Below are 13,771 nucleotides of genomic sequence, written 5' to 3'. Positions count from 1 at the left end.
TATGTATATATATATATGTATAGTGAAATGTCGACCACATTATCCACCCCATGAGTTCACAGTGGCTTTCATAACAGTTGTTTACATAGCTCTGGATACAAATGCTAATGAAGCTCTGCAAGAACTTCATGATCTCCTCAACTCGCTGCAGAGCAAACACCCTGAGGCTCTTTACATAGTGGCTGGAGACTTTAATCACGTGACTTTAAAAGACTGTCTCCCAAGATTTTACTAGCATGTGGCCATTCCAACACATGGAAACAACACACTAGACCGTGTTTACACAAACATAAAAGATGCATACAAAGCTGAACCCTGCCCCCACCTAGGACTATTGGACCACATCTCCATCTTCATGGTCCCTGCTTACCTGCCCCCGCTGAGACGTTCCAGACCGGTACAAAAGAAAGTTAAATCTTGGATCCAGAACAGTGGCCCCATACTGAGAGATTGTTTTGAATGAACAGACTGGCAGGTTTTCAGAGAAGCTGCTGAAAATGGAGGAGCGCTAGATCTGGACCAATATGCATCCTCAGTTCTGGGGTACATTAATACATGTACTGACAACTTCTCCACCATAAGATATGTTAACAGTTACCCGAATTTAATTAAATTTTAATTTAACCCAAATATAAGTTCCGTTTGGGATTAATAAAGTATTTTTGAAATGAATTGAATAGAACAGAAAACCTTGGCTGAATGCAGAGATGCGCACCCACCTGGAGGCCAGGAACACTGCCTTCAGGTCTGGAAACTCACAGGAGCTGAGCATAAGGAAAGAGCTGGTTGCTGGTATTAAGAGGGCCAAGGCCACATATGCACAGAGGACTGAGGGTCAATTCACCTCACAAGACCCACAGAGCATGTGGAGGGGCGTTAAGTGTATAACAGATTATAAAGGCAGGTGCGAACAATGTCCCAAAGTCCCATCACTGCCTGATGCCCTCAACAAGCTGTACGCACGCTTTGAAGACCCTAACAGACCACCCAGTACCAGACTCACCTCACCACCGGATGAAGAGCTTCTCAGAGTGATCTCAGCAGAAGTAAGGAGTACTTTCAAGAAGATCAACCCTCACAAGGCAACTGGCCTAGACAACATCCCCAGGAAAGTGTTGAAAGAATGTGCCAATCAGCTCTGCGAGGTGCTGGCCGACATCTTAAAACACCTCACAGTTCCCACCTGCCTGAAGATTGCCACCATCATCCCAGTCCCAAAGAGCTCTTTGGTGACTAGCCTGACTATTGGCTGGTAGCCCTCACCCCGATAGTCACTAAATGCTTTGAAAAACTGGTCATGACCCACATCAAAGCTAACATCAACATCAATGTGGACCCTTACCAGTATGCATACCATAAGAATCGATCAACAGAAGATGTCATCTCCTTTATGGTCCACACTGCTCTCACCCACTTAGAACAGAAGGACTCCTACGTCCGTATGCTCTTTGTGGACTTCACATCTGCCTTCAACACCACAATCCCCCAAACCCTGATGGACAAACTACTCACACTAGGACTAAGCCCATGTATTTGCAACTGGGTACTAGACTTCTTAACAAACAGACCACAGTCAGTGAAGAGCCACAACTTCTCTTCCTCCACCATAACCCTCACCACTGGCTCCCCCTCAGGGATGTGTGCTGAGCCCTCTCCTGTTCACTTTGCTCACGTATGATTGTGCAACTACTCATCCAGGCTGTCATATTGTAAAGTTTGCAGATGATACAGCAGTGGTGGGATGCATCAAAAACAATGAGTCCAGCTACAGGCAGGAGGTGGAACACTTGGAGAGCTGGTGCAAAAAGAATAACATTCACATCAATGTGAAGGAGACAAAGGAGATGATAGTGGACTTCAGAAGGAACAAACACACCTACACCCCTCTGAACATAAGAGGTTCTGCAGTGGAAGTGGTCTCCAGCTACAAGTACTTGGGTGTACACCTGAATGACAACCTCAGCTTGTGCAACACCACAAGCCTGATCAAGAAAGCTCATCAGAGACTCTACTTCCTCAGGTGGCTGAGACAAGCTGGGAAACTCAGTCCTCACCTCCTTCTACAGGTGTGCAGTGGAGAGCATCCTGTGCTCCAGCATCAACGTGTGGCATGGAGGCTGCACAGCTGCAGAAAGAAAAGCTCTGCAGAGAGTGGTGAAGGCTGCACAGAGGTCTGTCGGAGTCAGTCTCCCCACCATCACAGACATCTACACCTCCAGATGCAGGAAGAGGGCCACCTGCATTATGAAGGATCCCACTCACCCAGCACACACACTTTTTTGCCCCGCTCCCTTCAGGAAGGAGGTTAAGGAGCATTAAGATCAAAACCACTAGACTGAGGAACAGCTTCTACCCCGAGGCTGTTAGACTCATGAGTATCTAACCAGGATAATCAATATGAAAAATCACATGTTGCTGCTGATCTGTTTCATGTTGCTGCTGATCTGTTTCATGTTGCTGTGTTCATGCGTGCTCGTCTGCTCACACAGACTCATGTTCGTGCTGCTATTTGACGTAATGTTTTTATGTTATTAGTGCTTAGTGTATTATTTAGTTGATGTTTTTCTTAGTTCATATCTTAGATCTTATTACAGTTTTTCTTTCATATTTTATTGTTGGATGTAACTGGGACCCTTTGTACATAATCTCGTTCCACCACATGTCTCATATGAGATACAAATGACAAATAAATCTATCTGACTCTGACTCTCTGACTGTATGAAACGGTACATGAGGGCACAGATTGTGTTGTAAAGTGCTTTGAGTATCTCGATAAGATAGAAAAGTGCTATATAAGTACAGTCCATTTACCATTCCACAGTTAAAATCTTGATTATTATTTTTATTTCATTTAATTTTTTTACTGTTAGAATACGAGACATCGCAACAATGTACTCCTGGTTAGTAAACGTGCGTTGCCATTTCTTGTATGGCAAAGCAAGTTGTCAGTGACAGTACACTGTATTAGGTCGAGTAGTAATCTAAATCGTATAAAACGGCAAAATTCCCATCAGTTGTGCGGTTAATTGTGCAAACAGGAAAACCCCTTGGAGCGAACTGAAGTTCTACAGGATTCCAACTCGTGACCACAAACGGCGTGATGCTTGGATCAGACATATCTGGAAAGTTTCTCCCTATGATCCATGTAGACCATGTGGGACGGAATGTGTATGCACAGATTTGTAGTGCACACTTTACCTCAGGTACGATTAATTATTTATAAATGAACTTCGTGATCATGTTGATTTATTCTTAAAAGTTGTAGCCATCAGGTTATGATGTTTCTGTGAGACTAAAATATAGCTAAATAAATACTAAATATAGGTGCAGTGTGTTGATACTACATCTCCATGATTCTTGTGGAGACAACCACAGCTCATGCAGCGGGTCAGTGATTCTCTGGCCAGCTTGACCTGGGCTTTAATGAAGCACACAGGGCTAGATTTGAATTGAGGCCTAAAAAATCTGACCCGGCCCGTCCTGAGACCGTAGGTTGTTATTCTTAACCTGACTAGACCCAATCATTTAACTGTAATTACAGGCTCGAAGCTGAAAAAAAAAACAAAAAAAAAAACATTTTCTTATTAAGTTTAAAAAAGTTAAATCTGGTCCTCTGGACATTCAAAAACCAAAACAAAGCAAAACAACAGCAAAAATGTAGAAACATTTCGTCTTTCATTTGAAAGACTTCCTCAGTCTGAGGTGCTGTATTCAGCTCAGTCTCTTAAATAGCACCTTCTCAGAGTGGATCAACCAGTTTGCTGCTGACAACCAAAACCAGCTGCTCACATGATCAAGAAGGACCATCAGCCTAACAATGGATCATTAGCACACTGATGGCTGTTTACTATTCACAGAGGGCTGAGTGGTACTAGCAATCACAGCATTGTAAGAGGGGGACAGTTGAACCCGGAGGCCTCCACCCCTGTTTAATGATGGACGATTTCTTTTGACAAAGATGGCCTCCTTTACTCCTCTCTCAAACCATCGTTCCTCTCTGTCCAGGATGTGAACATCTTCATCCCTGAAAGAGTGACCGCTGGCCTGGAGAAGAGTGTAGACCACAGAGTCCTGGCCTGATGATGTTGATCTTCTGTGCTGGGCCATCCTTTTGGCCAGTGGCTGTTTAGTTTCCCCGATGTAAGACTGATCACCCTCCTGACACTGAACAGCATACACAATATTACTCTGTTTGTGCTGGGGGACTGGATCTTTGAGATGAACCAGTCTTTGCCAGAATGTATTTTGGGGTAATGTATTTTGGGAATACAGCACCTGAGACTGAGGAAGTCTTTCGGATTAAAGACGAAACGTTTGTACATTTTTTGTTGTTTTGCTTTGTTTTGTTTTTTGAATGTCCAGAGGACCAGATTTAACTTTTTTAGATTTTTTTTACCTGGATTATTGAGCATGCATCAGGAGATTTTCTTATTAAGCTTTTACTGCTTTTGTAAGCAAATCAGTTGGACATACTTTAAAAACGTTATTTCAAAGAAAGGAAGATACAAGATTTCTTGTTTCACCAAATGGATATTAACATACAAAATGAATAGCCTAAAAATCAACTCTAAAGATAGGCTATTATACAGATGAACAAAAATATTTTTTGAGCAAAATTATTTGGAAAAATATAAACGAGCCTATTTTAATTGAATGCACTGCTCACTTTGGCTTTTGTAGATGCTACTTCCTTCACAGCAGATCACAGCAGGTGCAGAGATGCGCACGGCCGGTGATCAGCTGATTCATCTGATTCATCTGAAGCTTAACTGGACATTTTTATCTCTTTCAACTGGCCAGTCAGACCTGCCTCCTCAAAAAGTAGATTAACACAATTTTATATTGTGCATCCTTATTTATTTTCCTTTGTGCTGTATGATTCGTAAAACCGCATCAAAGTCCTGGCCCAAATTTTGGGTTGGGCCGAGCCTGGGTTAGAAATGACAGATCTACACAGATCTACTGTGGCTCACATCATGGTATAGTAACCCCTTCACATGTCCACAGGCAAAATAACTGAATGTGTCTAGCGATGTGTAGGCTTTCAGTAACTCTCTGACGAAAGGTTCAGGGATTTATATCAGATCATTTATGATACACAGCATGTTTGTAGCTGGCCATTTTGTTCATTTTGTCTGTCCAGCCGGTCTTCACAAAATACGGGTCTGGCAGGCTGTATCCATCATGCACAAGCTTATTTTTATACCGCTGCATGTCCTCCTCAGGTTGAAGTGCTAACACATAATGAGAACACACACTTGTGTCTAAAACACAAGCACTATTCAATAGTGGAATAAATGGGTTTGAGTCATCAAACCTTCACAGAGGAAACACAGACAGGTGTTTTTGCCATACATCCAGAGCACATGTGTAACACGTGGCCAACATAAACACAATGAACTCACGTATTAATCAAATATAAAAAAAAAGATGTGGAAAATCAATTTAATTTTTTTTTTTTTTATCATGAAAAGGGTTTTTTTTTTGTTTGTTTAAAATGTATGTATTTTGAAGTAATAAAACAATATTTTCAAAGACAAGACAAAGAATTTAAAATCTGTGATACGTGACATGAAAGGCCTTTTCTTTTCATCATAAAATATATATAAACAAATATTTTCTTCCTACATTTTACACATGTCAGGTTAGTGCTTTTTAGAAATCAGTATATCTTTCACTTCCAGGGTTATCTAAATATAATTAGCCACTAAGCAACAACAGCCGGCCAGTTGGAGTGTTTGGACTAACCTGAGTGCTCGTTCTCCACGTAGAGAGGTCTGTTTGTAGAGAGCAGGGGGCTTCTGAGGGACGAGTCTTCTTCGTTTTCAGTCAGAGCTGCAGACAGAAGAATACTGTGAAATGTAACATTACAAACAGCTCTAACTTGTTTTATTTTCAGTTACTAACCTGGAGGGATATGAAGGCGATACAGCAGCCGTATTTTATCATTCAGCTCCTCACAGTACAGAGTGTCTGCAAAAGAAAAGAGACATTTTATTCTTGTTTTGATTTAAATAGGATTTCCTACAGCTATGATCGCCCTTCTTACCCAGCCAGCTGGCAAACTCTTTGAAGGTGACCAGGTTGTCACAGTCCTGGTCCAGCAGGATGAAGGTGCGGTTGGCCAACGTGTCGCTGTGTTGGTTTGAGACGGAGGGCCACGGCGCCAGCAGCCCATACAGGCTTTTAAACTGGGGGCGGTCCACTCTGTACTGGCGCTCGACAAAGGAGCGGCTGGCATCACTGTACTGCCAAGCTGCTGCTTCTGCTGCTGCTGCAGAGCTATTGTCGCCCCAGTACAGACTGATGAAGTGCTCTGTCTAAGGAAAGAGAGCAGGGGATCTCATTAAAAACATAATTTTCTGAAAAGATATGTGAAACTCATTTGTAAAAAATACATAATTAATTAAAAAAGATACCTTGAAGAGGTCATAAATGTCAGAGAGATTTTCAAGAGAGATGGAGACATCGGGGTTCAAAAGTCGTAACTACACAGGAACACAGGAAACAGACATAAATACGTAAACTCCCCACTGGGCGCAGAATTGCACGTCCACGTCACCACCATTTTAAATGCGGCAAAAGTGAAGTGATCTAAGATGCCTTATTCATGTGCTGTGTGAAATTGTAACAACTGGTTTACAGCACAAACCAGATCTAATGGTGTTACATTTCACAGGTAAGAATGAAAATATACTTTTGATTGTATTTGGCCATTATATTGTCATTATAGGGACATAATTTGCTGACTGTGGCTAATACTATGAATTTGTGCACATAATACTGTGCATTTCTGTGGTGAAGCCAGCCTCCAAACAAGAAGTCTTTCTTATTTAACTAAATCGGCCCAAAGTAACTACTCTGATTACTCCCGACTGCTTCACTGAAGGTTCTTTGTTGAAGCATTGGATGCTAAAGATTATTGTGCTGCACTTTTCTTAGACCTGTCTAAAGCTTTTGACACTGTGGATCATAACATCTTGTGTCATAAGCTCTCAGAAATTGGTTTCTCAGATCACACCATTGGTTGGTTCTCTAACTATCTCTAACTATGAGCCTGTACAAGAGATTATTGACAATCTTTTAGAAAAAGGAATAACCAGGCCATGTAAAAGCACCTACTCTGCACCTTTATGGCCTGTCCTCAAACCCAACGGCAAATGGAGACTCACCATCGACTACCGAAGACTGAACCAACAGGTTCCTCTTTCCAGGTGGCCGATGACTCAGCTCCAACAAGAACTTCCTAAGGTGACCAAAGCCAAGTACTTTTCCACACTTGATGTGGCTTCTGGGTTCTGGACGATCCCAGTACATATAGCCGACCAACACAAATTGGCGTTCACCTTTGCCAGTCGCCAATACATCTTCACTAGATGTCCTTTTGGTTATGCAAACTCACCAGCTGAGTTCAACATATTCTTAAAGTGTGCCCTGATGCAGGAGAACGTGAAACCCTCATCTACGTAGATGACATCCTTCTACGACAACCCACGCTTGATGCTCATTTAGCTGAGATTGACCACGTGCTGGATCAACTCACAGCTGTTTGTGCAAAAATCTCACTTTTGAAGTGTAGTGATGTAGGGTTAGGTTAGCTTCAGTTAGCTTAGGAGCTCCACTACAATCAATATTTAATAACGGGTTCTCTCTTTTTCGAACTACTTGACAGATATGTGACAGAGGTACTGTGTTGGAGATGGTCTAATCAGTGACATGAGACGTTAATTTTCTTTGACCCATCAAAATGAATGTGGTCATTTATTAACAGAATCAAAATTTAACATCAAAACATTGTACACTTGATTATTCTGATCGGCTCTGATTAATAAAACTTGGCACGTTTTACTTAATAAAAACAACAGACATATCCTTAGATCTTAAATTAATGTCTGCAGGCTTTTAAGCTTATCTTTACTGGCAGAGAAATATAGAGATGGAGTAAAGTTTAAGAAGGGAAAGTGGATACTTAGGGTTAACTAAGATAATAAAGAAAAGATGGGGAGTTATCTTGTTTGAAACCAGATAGCACGTTTCCCGGTGATTTCAGCTAGATGGTACCCGAGCGTCGACTCTTTACCTTGGTGGGGTTTCAGAGAGGTCTTCTCCTGGCGTCCAGCAAGGCTGAGTCTGTTTATCTCCAGGGATTCATATCCGCTTCTCATCAACTTGGGACCACGAGGCTGACTGGCCCAGCTTCCAAAATAAACTCCCCGAAGGATAGGGTTAAGTTAAGTGGAATTTCAGCAAACGTGCTGAACTCCTGAGATGTTGAATAGGTCTTTGGCGTGATGACCTGAATCAACGCTCCAGACAGGTGTCATCTTTCAGAAAATGACCACCGTGGACTTCAGTTGTAAAGTCGCACTCGTCTCCTTCTCCAGCAGAACTCTCTGTTCTCTTGGAACTTCTGTTCTCCTGGAACTTCTGTTCTCCCCCCAGAACTAACTGGAACTAGGAAGTGTCGACTTTTAAAGAGTTCTGCTTCCGGTCACTTTTAGGAAGTCCTGATTGGTTGAAAGAACCAACAGGGGTGTGGTTTTAGTGACGTCAGAGGGTCACTACAAGTCAGAAAAACAGCGGAGATGTTTAGGAACAGAGAGAAATGTTTTGGAGAAATGACACTTACAGGTGCCAGTTTTCTTGTTTCTGTCTGAGAGGTTTAAAAACATGACAGTTCGTTCCAATAACTTGTTTGCGACTGTCTCCGACTTTTGACCGACATCACTCCTTTCTCATTTCAGACAGAAGATCAAAATGCATAATTACTTTGTAACATAGACATTTAACTTGATTTCTACTTTGAATGAGGATTAAAAATCATTACTCACTTAAAACTGTTGTAGCATAATCACAGAGAAAAAGACAGAAATTAAATTGCTGATTTTCCTCTTTTCTTATTCATTCATGAATCATAACACATTGATTAGAATGTCTGATTAAATGGCTTATGATTAAATGACTTGAGTCAATTGAAAGTTCTCTTAAAGAGATGATTTTGTGTCCAGGATCCAGAACGATGAACCAGCAGTCCACTGTTCATCCTGGGGGTTTCACAAGCAAACTGTGGAGGACTTCAAGAGGAGGTTGGATCACTACAGAAGTGCCAATGGTGCAAAGCTAAAGTTGAATACGTCTGTCTCCTTGTAGGTCCCGACAGTGTACAACCCAAACTTAGTAGAGTCCAAGGTCTCGCCAACCTTACAACACCCTCTAACCTCACTGAACTAATTAGTGTCCTTGGTGTTTGTAATTAATTACTCACGCCAGTTCATGGAGAACTACGCTGATTTGGCAAAACCTTTAACCGAACTCCTCAAGAAAGATGTGCCTTTCCTTTGGTCTGACATACAATAGTAATCCATGGATGCTTTCAAGGATAAGCTGTGCTCAGCATCATGTCTGGCATATCCCAACAGTGACAGAGACTTCCACCTTGAAGTTGGTTTTTCAGCCCATTGCTTGAGTGCTGGTTTGTACCAACTCTATGACCAAGACAAACGTGTGGTGGCCTACGCCAGCAAAACCCTGGCAGGCCCTGAACTAAAGTACATTGTGAGAAAGCACAGTTAGCCATGGTGTGGGCAGTGAAATGTTTCTCTAACTACCTAGGTGGACAAAAGACTAATGTGGAGACATCAACCGGTAACTTTTCTTAACAGCCAACGCATAAGAGATGGTGTGGTAACAAACGCACATGTGGCTTCATGGCTTATGGCCTTACAGAGTTTTGACATAGAGGTCTGCTATTCTCAAAACAAAAGGAACACTTTGGGTACAGACTTAGCTGTCTGCCAACGGTAGAGAAAGAGAAAGTAGATGTAAAAACTGGTAATCAGAGGTTTCAACTGTTGTTTGCACAAGTTCTAACGAAAATGTTTATGGATGAGTAAAAACTGCTTAGAAGTTTTAATTATCCTGCTGTTATATTGAGTATTTACCAAAGCAGAGTAAATTAGCCTTTTATTTTTAATAGTGTTATTAAAGTTCAAATGAAACAGTAACCTGAAACAAAGGTCCACCCTTTCTGTTTTGATTGGGTTGACCATCAATATTGTAATGCCTTCTAAGTCAGAGAAAGTTATTCTGACGTTTAGTTTAGAGCAGTCTTGGCAAAGCTTTTGAAGAAAGGTCAAGCAATCGGAAATTTATGCCAGAAGATAAGAAGTTCATGCAGAAAAGAGACAAGTGTTCCAGAGATTTGTCTCGTGTTTCAAGGAAGCACCAAAAGGTTCCTTGTCACCAGAAGGAGAAAACGAAGCCCTCCGGGAGCGCATCAACTGACCCCACTGGGAGCCAGATAACTATCAACTCCAGATTTCAGCTGATGTCCATTGTCGAGGGATATCCCACCTTCGACGCTTAACTCATCTCAAGAGAGTCCCTGGTAACCCTAGGGCGGTTGAACTAGAACTTCAAATCGGTAAGAAAAGATGCTCCTTCTCTCTGCTGGTGTCTGGTGCTCAAGATAAGAAGTTATCCAGTCTAAACAAAATTCATCAGTATTAATAAGAATTAAGTTTTCCTAAATTGACAAATCACATCTAGCCAAAACACTTCTTTTAGTTAACTTTATAGATGATAATTTACTCTGCTTTTGAACCTCATAATTCACCATATTAAAGTTTAGAAGATAATTCCATAACCTTTTCTTGTGTTGTCAAATTAAGGCCATTATTCATTCTTCAGCTGTACTCATCATTTTGATCACTTATATTTACCAAAATCGATAATAAACTTCATAAAATTGTACTTTGACTCAAAGAGTTTTTATTATATATGACATTTGAATTTAATATGAATAGAACTCACTATAGCAAGTAAACTTGAGTCTGATTTCATATTTTTCTTGCTTAAGAACCGGAAAGCAAGTGGTGCCCCTTTCAGAATAAAATTATTAATCAAAATTCAACGATCTGAGGACCCCTTCCTCTACAATGTAAATAATAAATCTTCTTCATACACTAAAGTTAGTCATGGAGTTCCTCAGGGCTCAGTGCTTGGGCCAATACTCGTTACTTTATATATGCTTCCATTAGGTAAAATTATTAAACAGCATGGGAAACATTTGCATTGTTATGCTGATGACAGGCAATTATATTTGTCCATTAAACCCAATGAATCAAATCAGCTACTTGGACTACAAGCATGTCTTAAAGACATAAAAATCTGGATGACCCTTAATTTTCTCCTTTTGAACACAGACAAGACTGAGGTTTTGGTTTTTGGACCGGAGCACCTTAGGAATTAATTTTTCAGTCTTTCTCCCTCCTTAGATGGCATTAATCTGTCCTCCAGCTCTAATGTTAAAAATCTTGGTGTTATTTTTGATCAGGACATGTCTTTTATCCCCCACATTAAAAACGTTACTAGAACCGCCTTCTAGCACCTGCGTAATATCGCTAAAATTAGAAACATCTTTTCTAAAAATGGTGCAGAAAAACTGGTCCATGCATTTGTCATGTCTAGACTGGACTATTGCAATGGTTTATTATGGGGTGGGGCGGCTGTGGCTGAGTGGTTAGAGCAGTCGTCCTCCAATGCGAGAGTTGGGGGTTCGAATCCACCAGCAGTCACATGTCGAAGTGTCCCTGTGCAAGACACTGAACCCCTCATAGCCTCCGATGTGTGTCCCCATCAGTGTTTGAATGTGATCTAAAGCACTAATGATTAGTCTCTTTAGAATGATTTGTTCCATTAGCTTTGTAGAGATCTAGTAGAGTGCTGTGTGAATGGGTAAATGAGGGCACAGATTGTAGTGTAAAGTGCTTTGAGTATATTGAAATAAAATAGAAAGGCGTTATATATGTACAGTCCATTTACCATTTTACCATATTATCTGGATGTCCAAATACTTCTTTAAAACGTCTTCAGTTGATCCAAAATGCTGCTGCCAAAGTCTTAACTGGAGTTAGTAGGAGAGATCATATTTCTCCAGTTTTAGTTTCTCTTCATTGGCTCCCTGTCAAATCCAGAATAGAATTCAAAATCTTACTTCTAACCTACAAAGCTCTCAACAACCTAGCTCCAGCTTATATTACAGATTTTATTGTTCCATATTTTCCTAACAGAGCACTTCGCTCTCAGGCTGCAGGTTTATTTGTGGTTCCTAGAATTTACAAAAACAGAATGGGAGGCAGATCCTTCAGTTATCAGGCTCCTCTCTTGTGGAACCAACTTCCAATATCTGTCCATGAGGCTGACACATTATCTAGTTTTAAAACTGGGCTTAAGACTTTCCTTTTTGCTTAATCCTATAGTTAGGGTCAGCTTGGGTTTCTTGAGCTGTCCCTTAGTTATGCTGCTATAGGCTTAGACTGCTGGAGGACAAACTGACCACACTTTTCACTCTGCTACTGTCTTTACTTACTCTGCTCAACCTGTTTTGTATTTGTAATTATTTTTTCTATCCTTAACATGTGTTTTTTTTTTTTGTCTTTCAGGTACACCTGGACCTATACCTGGACCTACCATTCTGTGTTCGTCTGTCTCTCCTTCCTGTCCTCTCAACCAGCCGGTCACAGCAGATGGCTGCTTGTCCTGAGCCTGGTTCTGCTGGAGGTTTCTTCCTTTTAAAAGGGAGTTTTTCCTTTCCACTGTTGCCACTGTGCTTGCTCAGGATGGGAGACTGCAATGAAGCCAAGATTCAACTTGTCTGCTGGATTCCTTAGATAGAGAACTTTACTAATTGGCTTTTATGTATGTGAATGTTCCTGTAAAGTGCCCTGAGACAACTTTGTTGTGATTTGGCGCTATATAAATAAATTGAATTGAATTGTTTCTTTTTAATATGTCTCTCCAAACCTGTACGGTCCCACAGCTCTGGAAAGACCGTCATTGTTCCAATACCAAAAACCAAGACTGCTCAGTCCCTGAATGACTTCAGGCCTATTGCCCTGACTTCTTTAGTTATGAAGTAATTTGAAAAACTGGTTTGGAAGACCCTCTTGTCAAAAGTTGAAGATCATTTGGACCCACTTCAATTTGCTTATCGTTCACATAGAGGAGTGGAAGACGCAACAGGAACTCTTTTAAATATAGTTTTAGGACACCTTGATTTTTATTGACTTTTCATATGCTTTTAACTGTATTCAGCCCCACATTTTAGCAGATAAATTACAATGTCTGTATCATCTTGACTCTGGCCTCATATGTTGGCTTGTGGACTTTCTAACTGTTCGGTCTCAGCAGGTGAGGGTTAATGGGGTCCTCTCTGATGTTCTTCTGTCCTCTACTGGTTACCCTCAGGGCTGTGTTCTTTCGCCTCTTTTATTTATTTTATACACAAACGACTGTCACAGTTATTTCCCTCAGTGTCACATTGTAATGTTTGCTGATGACTCCGTCATCCTGTCCCTTCTGAGCAGTGATGACCCAGACCCTGGGCCTGTGATTGGGGACTTCTCGGAATGGTGCAAGTCTTCCTTTTTAAAGCTAAATGTTTCTAAGACAAAGGAGATGGTCATTGATTTCAGAAAAAAATCTTCAGTTGCAGCTCCCGTGGTCATTAACAGTGAAGCTGTGGAGATGGTGCAACAGTATAAATACCTAGGAACTGTTCTTGATGATAAAATTACCTTTGACCTCCATGTGAACTCCCTTTGTAAAAAGGCCCACCAAAGGATGTATTTTTATCGGAAGCTTTGTGGATTTATGTGCGGTGGAAGTGGTCTCCAACTACAAGTACTTGGGTGTACAGATGAATGACAACCTCAGCTGGAGCAACAACACCACCAGCCTGATCAAGAAAGCTCATCAGAGACTCTACTTC

General features: G+C 41.1%; 1 protein-coding gene across 1 annotated transcript in view; it reads right to left on the bottom strand.

Annotated features, from left to right (window-relative positions):
• The window catches only part of LOC119419397 (TBC1 domain family member 8), a 166,521-nt gene that overhangs the window by 9,068 nt on the left and 143,682 nt on the right, over positions 1-13,771 (bottom strand). The window contains exons 19-22 of the mRNA XM_037686706.1: positions 6,420-6,488; positions 6,050-6,320; positions 5,908-5,973; positions 5,749-5,835 (exon numbers count right to left, since the gene is read on the bottom strand). Of these exons, the coding sequence (XP_037542634.1) occupies positions 5,749-5,835; positions 5,908-5,973; positions 6,050-6,320; positions 6,420-6,488 (493 nt within the window). The remainder of the gene's footprint in view (positions 1-5,748; positions 5,836-5,907; positions 5,974-6,049; positions 6,321-6,419; positions 6,489-13,771) is intronic.

This window comes from Nematolebias whitei, chromosome 13 (assembly GCF_014905685.2).
Source record: "Nematolebias whitei isolate Nwh7 chromosome 13, NemWhi1, whole genome shotgun sequence".
Classification (NCBI taxonomy): Eukaryota; Metazoa; Chordata; class Actinopteri; order Cyprinodontiformes; family Rivulidae; genus Nematolebias; species Nematolebias whitei.
The sequence above is the reverse complement of the archived record's forward strand: the minus strand, read 5'-3'. Positions and strand labels throughout refer to the sequence as shown.